This window comes from Vulpes lagopus, chromosome 2, assembly GCF_018345385.1.
Source record: "Vulpes lagopus strain Blue_001 chromosome 2, ASM1834538v1, whole genome shotgun sequence".
Lineage (NCBI taxonomy): Eukaryota > Metazoa > Chordata > Mammalia > Carnivora > Canidae > Vulpes > Vulpes lagopus.
The window spans coordinates 22,648,834-22,664,909 of record NC_054825.1 but is presented as its reverse complement, the minus strand read 5'-3'; the positions used below and the strand labels follow the sequence as shown (position 1 = coordinate 22,664,909).

The following is a 16,076-nucleotide window of genomic DNA, read 5'->3' as shown; positions in this document are numbered from 1 at the left end:
GCATGTTACTCATTCCAAAGTAACCCATTTGGGGTGGTTTTTAAAGTAGAATAAAGTAATTTAATAAAGCAACAGACATTATGTAGTCAACTAAAATGCAGGTAGAATTCAGGTAGTAGAATATATTCTCCTTTGTTAACAAAACCAAAAACCAAGCAAGCAAGCAAACAAAAATAAACCTTCGAGACTGGTATTTACTACATTCTCACACAATTAGCCTTTAAAAAATCCTACAGTTGTATCACTTCTGTATGAAGACTGCCCGTCATGGTTTGGTTTGAGATAAAATAAACTCCTGGAGGCCAAGACTTTAGAGACATTATCTGTTTAATAAATATGATTGTAAAAGCAATAAACAAGAGCAAGTATACATTACACTACATAGTATTTAACAAAAAAATACATCAAAAAAGTCATTTTAAAATTAGAAGTAGTTCCAATACTATAAGAAAACTTTCTCTCTTTTTTTTTTTTAAATTGGCTTCCTATAAAAATAAGTTGGCAAATGAGGGATTTCAATGCTCAGTTGGAATCCTGGAAAACACAGAACAGCTGCCAAACACCCCATTGCTCTCAAAGTTGCTGTTTGGAACTTCTGAAAAAAAGCAAAGCAAACCTCTACATTTTGGACAGTGAATCCAATTAGGAATAAGGCAAAGGAGAAAATGTCGGTTGGGTAGTTCAAGGTAGAGCGCGCACAATTTGCCTTCTGGGATTTTCGGAAAATGTTTTAATATCAGATTTTTAGCTTGCCCTGAATCCACATCCATCCCTCCCCCGCCACTCCTCTGGCCAGAAGCCCACCACACTCCTCTTTGTACTGTTTGCACCTGCTGTTAGCGAGTCAGTAGGCACTTGGGTCCCTCCCATTTGTAGGCTCTCATTACTACCTTCTCTTTGGGACTGAGCTGGAGTGGCAGAGTGCAGCAGTTCCCAAACTTCTGTGTATATCACAATAAACTGAAGATCTGGTGAAAAAAGACTGCTGGGCCCTACGCCCTGGAGTTTCTGATTCAGTAGGTCTGCAGTAAGGGAACCCCAAATTTGCATTTTCTAATAAGTCTGAGGTGATGCTGATTCTGCTGGGTCCAGGTACCACACTTTGAGAATCACAGAGCTAGATCATAAGAACAATGAGGTCCCCTCTGAGCAGTACCTTGCCTTGCTCATCTCCTACAGGTGGGAGGGAGCTTTGATGAGAGGCACACGAGGATGCTGGAGATGCTGAATAAAGAGCTGGCCATCTGTAATCATGTTCCAAAATGCCAGGCATCTCATGTCTACCTCTATTCTTAATTAGGATTTATATACCCATTTTTTCTTATGTTTTCTCATGTATTCTTCCATTTATTCCTTCCACAAGTAATTTTCTTAATACCTATTCTAGGCAAGGCACTGTGCGAGATTAAGAGGGTTATTCCCTTTTTCATAATTTTCCAATTAAAATTAATTGAATTGCAACTCTGAGGACTCCCTGTGCTGTTTTGAGTGAGCCTCTTGGTTTCCAAACATTTTGTCTTCCAGATTAAACTTGGAAGGCTCCAACTGAAGCGGATCGATGAGGATGTTTCCTATGGGATAGGAAGCCTGGCAGGTTGGGGATCAATTGAGTTCTACAAACAGATGGCTGCCTCAGGCATAATCCATTTCCCAGATTCATACTGGGCATCCTCAGCCACAAAAACTTCTGTTTAACTTCTGACTGCAGCTTTGCTACTCTTCCCCTGCCTGAGCTACATAAGGGCAGGGATCGTCAGGATCTTTGGGACACCCCCATGATCACCAGGACCCTGTCATAGACTGTGATTGGCTTGGGAACATGGCCCAGAAGGAGGCTGCTCTCTGTGAATGGTTTTCAAAACCGCTTCCTCCTATATTTTAGAGTGGGCTTTGCCCCATTCATAATCCTCCAAGGACTTCTGCTCAACAGACTTTTGTTTCCTTCTTTCTCTGGGCCTTCTTTGATTATTGCCCTGGGCAAATGGGGATTGTTTATACTCTGAGCCAATCTGCTTTGTTTAGACATCTACCTCCTCCCTTTGAAGCTTACTAATTTTTCCTTTGCCAATACTATGATACTCAGAGATAAGAGAGCACACCTGTGAAACGTCTGGGATCATCCTACATAATCAAAATCTTATCCTAATGTAAGATAAGACTTCCATATACTCTCATATTTTTTGACACTCTTAAATATTAAATCCATTAACCTGCTTCTTCTTCTGGTTAAAATCAGTTTTATTTTACAAATATTTTTACTGTACTGTGAGAGAACAAATACTGGGTAATAGCAACCATTACAGAAGGAGATTGCCCTGCCACATAGTAACATGTTTGAAACATTTCTCACAAGCATATTCTGGAATCTGCACATGAGATTTTTGTTAAGGTGTGAGAATACCACCATTCATCTGTCTGCTTTCTTTCCCAGTGTACATGGCCAGGTCTGAATTGCTTTGCATACATCAGACTCTTTCACACACTTTGCATGTTTCCAGGTGGGACAAGGCAAGGCTATTTGGAAGAGGCAGGTTCTATAGGAGAAGACAAAGGAAACATGGAGCCGAACCCTGCAGGGCAGGATGCAGCCTGGTCAGTGTGCAGGAAAGCGGGCATGCTGACAGATCATAAAGTTGTGAGGGTTGGGGGGGCGGCGGGCAAGTCTGGCAGAGGCTAGGCCAGTATTTAGGGAACACCAAGGTTAATGTCTAGAATTCAGTAACATGTTTGGGAAGAAAAAGGAGGAGGAGTTGAAAGACAACTTGGAGTTTGGAAGGAAGAGGTACAAAGACATCAACAGAATCATGACCACACCTGGGTAGCAAACAAATGGGGAGGCCAGATGCTGGAACTGGGATTCTATTTTCTATGTTAACTTGGGATGAGAGTATAAAAGCTACCAGGGGAAGCCTTGGTGACAGAAAGGGGTGAACAGGAAACAGAGGTCCACGTCTGACATGTTTGCCCCTCCTGCCTGCCTTCCCTACTCTGCCTGCGTACATGGAACTTCACCTGGCTCCTTCTTCCCTGTGGCCACACAGAATGCAACACGCAAGCAGCCTTGTGGCCACTGCTGGCCGCCAGAGCTACCGGAGAAAACTTAGAAAAGAAATTGGCAATGAGGAAAGTGGGACAGAGAAACAGCTCAGGGTTTCACACTCCTGTGCATGTCTTTGTGTCTTATGAAAGGGGCTGGGGCGGCTACTCCCCCCCATCAGCCTCTAGTGCTAAAATAGCTGTTAAATCTAGAGCCAAGAATATTTCCAAAAACACATGCAGATTTCCTTGGCCTCTATATGTTATGAATTTTCTACAAACACGACCGATCAGAAAAAAGAGAGAGAAGAGGAAAGGGGGAGGGGAGTGTTTTTTTCCATTAAAATAGAGCACCTGTACACTGCCCCTCCAGCATGTTCTCAAGGTATTGTCCACATGCACAGGCTTAAAGCTAAAAACCCTTGTTGTCTGTGTCTGAAGAATTAAAAAGTCCCGATGCAGTGAGTGTTTGTTTGTCTGTTTGTTTGGATTTTTGATTGTTTTTATTTTATTTTTGTTTGTTTTTGTTTTTACTGGCGTCCTCCATTCAAACATTTACATAGGTAGGGATTTCTTTTGTGCTTTGATTCTCAGCAACTATGGAAATACTTCCTGGCAAAATAGGAAACAGAACAACAAAGGAAAGAAAAAAACATAAAGTTAGTGGTCATGAAGGATGGTGCACTTGACAAGAGCGAAATTCTTTCCTGATCAGCAGGTCGCCTGTAGCCTTTGGGGGTTTTCCTTAAATTGCAAATTGTGCCCCAGCAGATCCCCGCTTTGGCGTTGAAGGTGGAGTGGCGTGTCTTGCTCTTTGCAATCGGAGAGATGAGTCACCAGGTTGAGTAGAAGGGGAGGGAGGGGAGGGTAAAGCTACTCTCCTAAGAGAAAACGTGTAACACTTACTCATTTAATGACACTGACAATGGAAAGGTGTCAGAGACTGTGCAATGTGCTGCGGGATGCTCCTCTCCTGGTGAGGGAGGGATTGCTACTCTCATAAAGTCAACAGCACTGTGCTTCATACCCCGTGGAAATGGGATTGAAAACCAAATGACCCACAAAAATGCACTTAGAAGCTTTAGAAGTAAATAGGGTAAACGCTTCTCTGGACTTGAAGACAGAGAAGCCTTTTCTTTTGAACCTAGAGCAATTACACATTTATCACCCTGTCTCCCCAAATAAAAGCAAGCACGCTGTGAACACTGGACCCCAGATGTGGCTCCAGCTGCTATTATTACCTCCGATACAAGCCTGCCCTGAAATTTCGCCCAGTGCCGCCACAGTACTCTTCCACAGCCATTGAAAGAGAGGGTCATGTTTCCATTTAGGTGCTCATTTCCCCTTCTAAGTAACAGATTAAAAATCTGAGGTAGTGGCCTTCTAGACATTATTTGGTATTCAGACATTAGAGCGAGGCACGAATGGTTATCTAAGGATTTATCCATCTTGGTCAGCAATGCAGGACTTGAGGTGGCAAGATGACAGCTTCAAGTCCTGGCACCAACAGACAGGAGGAAACAAGGGCAGCCATGGATCACAGTGGTGGCTTCACAGCTTTCTCTACTTTCCTGGAAAATTTTCTCTGCCATAGATAGTAGACTTAGCAATTACGCCTGAGACTCTAGACCTAGCTGTTGGGTTCCCAGCTTACTTCATAGGCAGAGAGAGAGAGAGCTCGCTCTAGTGATATATGGTAAGTCCACTGTAAGACTTCAGGATAGGGGTAGGCAAACAGGAGGAAGAAATCTCCCCATGTGCTCTCTAACAGTCTAACTCTTCCAGTGGTTTCCCTTAGGAAACCTCTCTCCTGGGATGTTCTGCAAATTTTATACCTCTTGTCCTCAAAATTCTCAGGTTTCATATTTCCATATTTCCATTCCTGGGTGTAGTTTTTAGATTCCAGCGAATTAAAAAAAAAAATCCCAGGGTGATCAGCTTGGCCCTCCTCTATTCTGTCTCATGATGTCACTTCTCTACAAGTATTCTAGAGCAATTTGCCCTCCAAAGAGTTGTCTTGGGCCCAGGCTGCTCTGTCCTATCCTGTCCTTCCCTACCCTGCCTGGCCCTCCAGATCCCCAGAGCCAGCCTCTGAGGCCTGTCCTTCTTGTACATTGTTAGAGCAAATGCTCTGCTCTTTGCCCACGAACATTCTGAAGCCCCGTATTTTAGAGCAAGAGTTTTTGCAAAAGGAGGAATAAAGTCACGAGAAAGAGAAAACAAATCACTACATAGGAGCAAGAAGGCTTTTTTTCCCCCTCCTTATTCCAATGGCAGGAAGCAGGGGGAGAGACATCTTAGCTGTTTGTCTCAGGAATGTTAGAGCAGGAGAAAGTGGTTACGTGAAGCCAGAAAGGGGTTAGATAGAGTCAGCCGCAGACTACCCAGGCTGAACAGCTGATGGCTACTAGGAATCATTTACCTATGAGCTGTGATTCCACCTTCTCATCTATCAGTTGGCCAGGCCTCCTTAGTTCAGTCTGAGGGATATGGGCCCTGCTTTCAGGGTGAATGACCCGACTGACCATCTCTCGTTCTTTCTCATTCTGCATCTGGGCATAAACATTAATCCCCGGGATCTTCCTAAAACATTAACAGACAGCATCATTGCTATGCACGGGAGCTGTACATCACGGCAGCACATGCTTCTGAACCTGTCAGGGAGAGGGAAGGGCGAGGGGAGATGTGGCTGGGGGCCCACGTACCTTTTAAACTTGTAGATGACGAACACGGCCAGCCCCACAAACACCACTGAGAGCAGCATCAGCATGGCAGATCCACTGTGGGTCGGAGTGAGGTCCACCAGTGGGGCTAGGGGAGAACACAGGCACGGTCATGGGCAGAGATGTGGGCATGCCTGACCCTGTAAGATGCTCACACTCTTCATGCAGAGGCATTGTGAGTCCCAGGAAAGCACGTGGGGCCTACATACACTGATGCGGGTCACCCGGCAGACTTGGGGGTGCATTTGAGCCTGTCCAAGCCCCCAGAACGCTCCAGCTGGCCTATTCACCAGAAGCAAAGACCCTGGAGCCAGGCCTGCTCTACAGCATCCTGGCCCTGTGCTTCCAGGCAAGTTATTTCACCTCAATGGGCTTATGTGGTGAGAGAATAACAGCACGTATCTCATCGGGTTTGCGTGAGAACCAGGTGAGTTCATGTACGTAAAGCACTGCTAACAACGTGGGACACACATTAAGTCTTTCATAAGTATTAGCTTTTATTACTATTGCTGCTGCTATTCCTTCTAATCAATATTGATGAGACTATAATTATCACATTTTCCTGTCCTGGAATGTAAGCTTTTCTCACACTAAGCAACACACATCACCAGAAAAACCAACAGGAAGATTTTTATGAATTATCTGCTCTCACTCCTGTCCTTACACCTGTCATGTGAGACAAAGACCTGGAGAGTAATGGAGCACGCTTATCTTCCTGCACGCAGGAAACTGATGGCTCAGTGAGTATTTCACAAGAGCAGCCATGGTGGTGCAGGCAGAGGGGTGTGCAGTCCAATATTGTCTCTACAACTTTCCAAAGCCCTGACAGCCATGCCAGGAAGCGCCAGCCTCTCAGATGCCCTAAGTTCTCCTCTTGGACCAAACAGATGTCTTTGCATCCATTAAAGATTCTCTCTCCCTGAGTTTACCCTTAGATCGTAGCTCTCGGGAGCTTCTCTTTCCACCTGCAAATCCTCCCTAGTCTTAGAGTCAAATCTGTTGTGCTTTAAGGACTCTGTTTGCAATTAATTTTCACCCTCTCAAAAACTGACATTTTGCAAAAACAGCATAGCTCAAGCATAAAAGACAAGCCACATGTACAATTAGAAGGCCCGGATGCTGAACTTGACCTTCCACCATTTAGTAAAGTCTGATGTTTAGAAATATAGGTGACCTCCAAGCACCATTTTCTGTTGCTTTTTTTCTATTGAGAACCAAGAAGGCAATGCTCTGGTCACCTGGGTACAAAAGTTCAAGAAGAGGTGCCTGTATACTGATGGACTCCAAAAAGACTCGAGGCTCCAATCAGTGCAACTGGAGAGCATGTTCCAGATACCAAACAGTTTTGGTGGGAATGAGGTCAAGCCCTCTTTCTCAGAAAACAAGTTTAGTTGTTTTAGTAGACTGAACTTTTAAGAAGCAGGAAAATTATGCAACCCCTTGATTCTCTCTCTCTCCTAAGTCAAGCAGAGCTTATGCTGTGCAGGGCTCGTGGGTGAGTGAGTCTGTGTGTGAGGAGGCCGCAGGCAGACACCCAAGGCACATGTGCTTCTAGGTCAAAATGAGAAAACAGAAGTGTCTTTTATTTACTTAGGCAAATATGGCACCATCAGCAAAGGAGTCCAGAAATACTTCAGAACTCACACCACAATGGGTAGGATGTCACTGGAGAAAGGGACACCATCGGTTTTTCATAGATATATTGCAATCGACTTCCACAAATGGAAGGCAAGGGCTGTGACCTCCACTGAACAGATAAGAATAGGGAGGCTCTCACTGGTTTATGTCCTTCCAGAGCACTCAGAAGTAGGAAATGGAAGAACTAAGACCTGAACCTGAGTCCTATCACAAATACACACCCACACAGAGCTAATTTCAGTGAAGATACTAGAAATTTAAGAATATATTTCTGAGACAGGGAATTAGGGCTCAAACTATAGTGTGAGAAGCAAATTAAGTGACCCAAGTTAAAATATTATCAAGTCTTAAAAGGACTAATTAGAATCCTAAAGTATACACTCCTATGCGTAGGTGATGTATGTACATACATAAGCGTATGTGTATACACACGCATGCTCCAGGTGCAGGGAGAAATGTACCCAGAACCTGGCTGCAACAAACATCGACCCACAGACAGTATTATTCTATTTTTATCCCCATCCAGTCCCCACAACCTCAACGGTTGGATTATTCTGAAGCAAATCTTAGCCATCATGTAATTCCATCCCTAACTGCAAAAGATAAGGTCTTTCTCTTGACATTATCACAATACTGTTATCACACACAAGGAAATAAAAATGGGAAGATATTTTATAAGTAATCTTCTAAGGCAAACCCTTAGCTTGACGGGGAACATATATGGGTTCAGGGAGGGGCCTCTCTGTTTAGGACGGTTGGAGGCAGGTTAGCTTTATTAAGCTAAACTTCTAATTCCTAGCTGCATGCTCTTTCAGAATAAGCAGAGAGCAGTGCTATGGAGTAACCAGGAGGGATACTAAGCCTGCTTGAAAGGGTTGGCATTTGAAATAAATGGAAAAGTAAAGAGAGGAAATTGCTTTGGCCAGGCTCTTGCTACCAGAGAAAGCAAACACACACACACACACACACACACACACACACACACACACACACACACTATCTTTCCCTTTTCTTCCCTTCATCCTCTTTCTCCATATCACAAGCTTCTGTCATTCAATTTTAAATCATTCCTACATAAAACATCATCCAAAAACAAGGAACATTAGCACTAGTAAGTAATTAGCATAGTATTTCGGGAAAATGAGCTTCTGTATTCTGAGCTCTAAGGCGGCTGCACCCCCCTCACGTAGCCTCAGAGGCAGGCAGGCAGCAGCCGGCAGAGCAGGGGCAGGCCCGACGCCGCTGTCCTGTGTTCTGCGGTGCTGCTCGGTGCTGCTCGCTCACCTGCACCTGAACATAAGCGGGCCTATTACTGCCGCACACAACAGCAGCTGCATTATCTTAGTGTGCCCGACGTTTAGGTGAGTTTGTGTGTATTCTGCTGAGGAATGGAAACTTGTGATAAATGGGCTTTAGCTTGTTGTGTGGAATTAGCATAAATTAATCCCTCTCCAGTTGCAGCCTAAACAAGGTAGAAGCGTTAAGGAAAGTGCTGAGCAGTTTATTTGCCATCATCCACACACAGAGTAAAGCATGGGCACATCAGTACTGTAGGTGACTCCACATTTCCTTTTTTTTTTTTTTTAAAGAGAGGGAGTGGGGAAGGGGTGGAGAGAGAGAATCTTAAACAGGTTCCACACCCAGCACGGAGCTGGATGTGGGGATCGATCCTTACAACCCTGAGATCCTGCAGCTGAAGTCAAGAGTGAGAGAGTTTACTGACCAAGCCACCCAGGCACCACTAACTTCACATTTCTAAGTCTGGGCCCTGGCACACACAGTTTCTGAAATCCTGGGAGAACTTAGAAATGCAATGAATTATGTTCTATTCATGAGGACCTAGGGTGATTATAACAGCAGCACTGCTACAGAAATGACAATAGTCTTCCTGTGAAAAGTGACTGAAAGATATAGTGAGTGCTAAATAAATGCTCACAGCCTGTGTGAACAGCAGCAATCTCAAAACGTCATGTCTGGGGTGAAGAAATTGATATGGTCTCATTTTGGAATCAGATTCTGAGTCTGCCACTTGTGGGCTTAAGTGATTTAAATAGAACCTCAGTCCCATCATCTGCATAATGGAGATAAAACTAAGTGCTAGTTTTAGAAAGTTGTGAGAATAAAACAAGATGGAATTTTTATAGCACTTGGCATAGTGTCCAGGACATAGTACATACTCAGTATTTGTAACATTGTCATATCATTGTTAGTCCCAAAAGATGGTGAAAGTTCTATGGTGAAATAATTTTGGAAAGTGGTATATACAGCATTCCTGAGGATTTGCAATCCTCATCAGTAATTAAAAGTTCACAGCTGTCCTAGGGGGCACCTGGGTGACTCAGTCAGTTCAGTGCCTGACTCTTGGTTTCGGCTCAGGCCATGATCTCAGGGTTGTGGGATCGAGCCCCATGTTGGGCTCTGTACTGGATGTGGAGTCTACTTGGGATTCTCTCTCTCTTTCCCTTTGCCCACCACCCCTGCCTCTAAAATAACTAAATATACCTTAAAAAAAAAAGTTCACAGTAGTCCTGCAGTAAAGAAACTCATTGAACTCTATACCACAGTGTTTCTGAAACTCATATGGCCACAGCCCCTTTGCAGACCAAGGTGCCACACAACATGCTTGAGGAAAAGTTTTACCTGCGGTACCACTTTCCCCTTTGCTGCAGCCCTGCCCCTTTGTTGAGTTTATTTCCAAGTTGTAGCATCAATAATGTGGTGGCATTAGCTGGTGAAACCATGCTAAAAAACCCTATAGCTCTTTGTATTCACTCCCATTCTATCAAAGGGACTTTCTTGGAGAACTTCTACCTGCATTCTGACTCAGAAACCCTGAACTACATTTTTAATCCATTTCTACATTTCTAATCCAAAAGTTAGTGTGGTCAAGAATTTACAAAAGCAAGTTTGCCAAATCTTGATTTTCTTTTTGGCTCTCCTGCCTCCAAGGCAGAACTACGCTGGGCTTTAGTAACATGCCTTGAATATCACAATCCATGTGGTCTGAAATCTCTTTTTCAGAAATTAAAGTGATATGGGAATGGCACAAAGTTTATTTAGAAAACAGAAAGAGCAAAAGGTTTTAATTTACAAAGCATTCTTTCTTGGCCAACAGGCCTTTCTGTCAGTTCAAATCCAAACCCAATCATGACAGTCTTTATTTTTTTTTTAAAGATTTATCAGAGACACAGGAGGAGGGATAAGCAGGCTTCATGCCAGGAGCCCGACATGGGACTCGATTCCAGGACTCCAGAATCGCGCCCTGGGCCAAAGGCAGGTGCCAAACCACTGAGCCACCCAGGGATTCCCTAATCATGACAGTCTTAAGGCCTGTCATACCCTTTTGGGATGAAACCATGATCCTGGAGGCCTAACGGCCAGTGTGAGGATTCCAGAGAAGAATCTAATGACCAGTGAAGCATTGCTGCTGGTTTTAAACTGAAGATGAGTCTTCAAGAACATCCAGTCATAGAGTTTAGGTCACTTGGTCAAGTAATGACAACTATGGGCACCTCGAATACCAAACTTAATTGTAATTGACAGGAAGAGAAAGATGCATTTTAGTTTTCTAGGGTTGAAAGTCAACAAGAAATCCTGTTTACTTTGTAGTGTTTCTCAAAGTATAAGTTTACAGACTACCTGAATCAGAATTACCTGGAGAATGTGTGAAAATGCAGTCTCTTAGGCTTCAGTTAAGAAAAAAAAAATCTATCTATCTGAGAATCAATACCAGAAATCTGTATATGTAACACACTACAAATGTTATTGTTATGCATACTAGTTTGAAAGTACTACATGTTAGGTCCCACCTACTATTATTCATAAAGCATCCAGTCCTTATTTTTAGGGTGTGCCTGACCTTTATGTTCTCTGGGTCACTAACACAAAATGAACAAATAAAAACATACCCCTTGATTATTAACAGTCGCTTAATCTGGTTATGACTTCAGGAGAGCCTGTGAGACTACCTAAAAGCATGTGAAGTCTCCCCTAAGAGAGTGTGGAAAGTGATCACATTGCTGGGTCAATTTTCTACCCTTCTCTATGTCCAAACCTTCTGCAATTTGATTTTGAAGGTTTTTTTGCACCAAGAGGTGAAATCTGTTTCCTCATCCCTTGAATCTGGGCTAGTATTATGATATCCTGTGGCCATGGAATGAAATGGGAATGAGGGTGTGCTGATTGTAAGCGAGGCTTCTGCACTTTTGCTCTCTCTCTCTCTTGGAATCCTATCATTATCATGTATGAACATGTCCAGAGTAGCCTGATAAAGTATGACATACCATGTGTAGGAGAACTTTCTCCTAATCAATCTTGTTCTAGAGCAGTGTAGAGCCAACAGCTGCCCATCACCTGGGGCAGCCCCGCTAAGACCAGGAGAACTCCCTACCTAATGATCAATAGCTGACTGTAGACACATAGTGAGCACAGATAAAACCAGGACAATCGGATTAATCCATAGACTCAACAGCAATAAATAAATGCTCCCTGTCAAGCCACTGAATTTCTGGATGGTCTTTGTTACACAGCAATAGCTTACTAATACTGTCTCTGTTCAAAACTCTTCCCTTTCGACTGGTTAAACATTCAATTAACCAATTCTTATGTTTGGGCTCTACATTACTCAATTCTTGCTATGGATCTCTGCCCTCATTGGCAGGGTGGCAGGATATAAGTAAGATAATCCTAACTATTCTCTTCTAAACCACAACACATTAACTAATGAAAAGGAAGGCTACTGAAATTTATGCACACATTACAGATATAATCCAGGACAGTTCTGGTCATTCTAGATATAAGAAACTCAGTGTCTAAAAGTAGGTCCTCATAGGTTTTGGTGTCTTCTTTGTCTTTTATATGTGTTCTCCTGCCTTCTGTTTCCTGCCAATTTCTCCAGACAATATGCCTTGCCTTTCCCTTGGGGAACTGTGTCTCCTGCATCCAAATTACTTATTACTTCTACTTATTTCCAATGTGATACATTTTTGTACCCTGTCTCTGAATTGTTCATCTGATCATTCCCTCTTGACCATTTCCCACCCAAGAATTTCTAGAAGCATCCTCAGGCTGGGCCAACTCAAGACAGTTACCAAGTAGATATTTCAGGCTTTTTTATGGGTCCAGAAAAATCTTAGGAAAAAAAAAAAAAACAACGAAAAAGAATCTATTAGAAACTAAAAAGCAACCTCAGTGCTGGCCCCTAGTATATTTATGAAAGCATCACATTCATGTAACTGCACTGGGGAAAGGGGGATGTTTAGGTATTTTGGTACCTATTCTTTCTTGCCATAACACCATAATGGCTTAGCAGTTGTCAAAAGCCACTGGGTCCACATGTTGTGAAAAAGTCTAAATATTTGTGGAGGAAAAAAATATATATATTTATCTGGGGGACAAAAAAGTAGAAGAAAGGAAAAATACTACTAGAATGACTTTACTCACAAAGACTTGTAAATAACTGTGTAGATAACAAGGAAGCCAGAGACTAAAGGGATGGATGAATTTATTGGCTGTGGAAGAATTTCACTAGCACTAATTTCACCCCTAAATGGAAAATGTTATTGCAACAATTTATTTCACTTTACAGTTCAGAGCCTCACAACTCCACAAAGTGGCATCTGCATCCATAATGATGTGGCTTACATTATATTGTATTTTTCTAAGCTTCTCAACTAATGCTAATTCTGCCTTCAAGTGGAAAGGATCCTTCGCAATGTGAAACTGTCAGGCAGAAATCATGCTGTTTCCTGATCTAGGTTGAAATTCTTTTTCCTTATCCCCTCCCACGTTTACTCATAACATATCCAAGGGAAGCAACTGAAGCCCAGAAATATTAATTCTCTAATATCTCTGTGATAATATCTTTTTATTACACCAAAAAAAAAAAAGAAAAGAAAAGAAAAGAAATTGAACCAGTCAGCAGCAACCACGGAGGGCCAAGATCACACAAGATAACAGTTTTATTAAAAACCCACACATACCCTTGACAAAGGACAGCTTTCCTAAACCTAAAAGCTTACATCAGGTGACTGCCAGACAGACAGGAGGGGGTAGGAGCAGTTACTGTGTATGTATTAAATTTTTTTTTAATTCAACCTGGAATTTGAGGCTCTTCCTTTGAGAAATATTAACCTTTCTCATTTTTTATGATATGTATCCAAAACTCAAGAAGAGCAGAGACCCCACCGGAAAGCTGAGGGTGGAAGGGCACCCAGATTCTCTAACACATGCAAAATTACAGGGAGATGCAGATGTATCATTTTCTGCTCACACTAGCACATTAATAGCATCTAGATAATATAATTTGTTCAACTTTCATAAAACTCATGGCTATTCAATTACATCTGCCACTAAGATTCTAGTTCACTCTTTAATCATTTTTCAACTGCCTCACAGCCACAGCTCTTGGCTGCCCTTTGCCATTCATCTAAGTTATGGATATAGTAGATCTCAGATTCAGAGACATGTTCCATTTTTTTCCCCTTCCTCCCACTGTCATCTACCCATTCTGCCAATTAGGTTGGCTCCAGATATGCAGAAAAATTAGATTTTAATGTTTATTACTAATTTCCTCCTACACCTAATATCACAGACCCTTCTTTTTCAATGTATGCCTCTCTTTTAGTCAATGCCCTGAGCTGTAAATCAGATTTATTGCTGGTGAGAGACTTGCACCTCCCCTTGTTATGCAGATGGAGGTGTGTCTCTGGAATGTTCCAATGGAGTGGTTGGTAAACCTGGGGATAGGCCTAGCTGTTTATGCATCATCAGAGGCACTTGTTAAAAACACAGATTTCCAGGTATTATTCATTGGGATTCAGATTCAGGGTGTGTGCAGGGAAACCTGAAAAATCTCTGTTTTTGCAAATCTGCCAAAATAACCACAAAGTAGACTGGGGGGCGGGGGGGGGGGGCAAGAACAGTTGTTTTATCGCTGGAATCATCTACGCTGGTTTGTATGGAGTCTTTCCAACCATATCTCTTTTGAGGGAATGATCAGTTCCAGCCCTTCTAGCTCTTCTAGGTCCTCTGTGGAGCAGCCCCTACACTTAAGTTTTAGTTTATCTGTCCAATAAATCACTCCTGTGAAATTCAAATCATCCTCACAATGCTGTTGTTTGTAATTTAGTGTGAATCAATCTAGTTAGGTTTTGTGTTCTCAAATAAGATGCCAGTGTTACCCCTTGCTTGCTGGATGAGCAAGTTCCATTCTTGTACAGAATCTCTCCTCTTCTACCTTGAAAGAATCAACACATTTTTAAGTTACTTTCCCCCATTCCCACTCTCAAATATCATCATTGAATTTATTCATGACCACAGGTCCTCACAGCAACAAAGATAAACAGGGTGTGAAGTAGCTTGAAAGATTTGTACCAGCAATTAGGGCTTTGATCTATCCACTGCCAGCCTACCCCTCCCACTCAGGAACTTGCTAAAAGGTGGTAAATCAAAGCTCTGAGTTGAATGTGCAGTCTGCTCCTGGGCTCACCTGAGTTTCATCCTCTTATTCCCCAGCCTTGAAGTGGGGTTTTCCACTCTTAGGCTTTATGACATCAAACCCAACATGAATCTTTGGCAACGCAAAAAGAGGCTCCTACTTCTAGGTCTCTATTTCTATCAGATAAATTATCATCTCTTGCCTCTTAGGTTAAAAATGTCTTGTAAAATGCGTACATACTTTGATAAAAAGAGAAATGATTATTGACTGATGCCCAAACTTTTTATTTAAAAAATCCTTCCATCTGCCCCTTCTTTCTTTTTCCATATTCATCATACTTTGTAATTTCAAAGATGCATTAATGAGAGTTGTCTCACTGGTCTGTGTGGATGATGAATGACAAAGTTTATAATATAAATGAAGTATCAAATAATGGCAGATTTGATTTCCCTGAATTTATCCCTCTCTCTATCCTCTGCTCATAATTTTCCATTCAATAGTATACCAATTAGGATATCTAAGGATATATATCTAGATATTCCAAACCATGTCAAACTATGCATCACTTTGTACAGAAACCACATGTGACCTTGCTCTGCCTCTGCTCAACACAGTCCCTCAACCTGGTATGCTTATTTTCTCTTTCTCTCTCTCTCTCTTTTCTTTTTTTTTGAACTCATATCAACATTGAGGCTCATCTTTATTGAACCTTCTGCATGGGATATTCTTCATCTTCTTTATTTAGAATTAGTAAAGCTTCATGCAAATCATTTTTGTGCCTCAGGTCAAGCCAGTGTGGATTGAGTGAGGGTCCTAGCTCATCTCACATCCTCAGACGAACCAGATTTTTTTTTTTAAAGGAATCACTGCAAAGTGAGGCACAGAGTCATGTGAGGCATAAGACAATGGACCTTGTCCTTCAGTAAATTCCAAGTTACTAGGGGCAATGAGGAAACTATTGGCATTTCAAGGGTATTTTCTTAATAGCTCAGGCTTGTTCTTCCATAAGGACCTGCAGAGATGAAATGCTCTGCATCAGATCTGAAGCCTTCTAGTGAGTCTTACTGGAAAAACTCTCCCTGGTATGACATCATAGCTCTTAAAATGTAGGAGAGTCAAGATTCATAAAAGTAATCTAAATAAACAAATAGTTGAAGGCCAGGGTAAAATCACGGATGAGGGAGAGCTCTGGGGAGATGTCACAGAAGATGTGAAGAAGGGTCTAATCTGATGGGGTCAGG

General features: G+C 42.3%; 1 protein-coding gene across 5 annotated transcripts in view; it reads right to left on the bottom strand.

The window, feature by feature from the left end:
- Nucleotides 1-331: 331 nt before the first annotated feature.
- The window catches only part of SORCS1 (sortilin related VPS10 domain containing receptor 1), a 495,497-nt gene continuing 479,752 nt past the window's right edge, over nt 332-16,076 (bottom strand). Inside the window, exons 25-27 of one of the 5 annotated variants that reach the window (XM_041746197.1) lie at nt 5,742-5,847; nt 5,459-5,619; nt 332-3,648 (exon numbers count right to left, since the gene is read on the bottom strand). In XM_041746197.1, coding sequence (XP_041602131.1) covers nt 3,584-3,648; nt 5,459-5,619; nt 5,742-5,847 — 332 coding nt within the window. In that variant the 3' untranslated portion in view covers nt 332-3,583. Of the gene's footprint in view, nt 3,918-5,458; nt 5,620-5,741; nt 5,848-16,076 lie in introns of all 5 variants that reach the window. The other 4 variants (XM_041746200.1, XM_041746195.1, XM_041746198.1 and 1 more) reach the window with 4 other exon arrangements.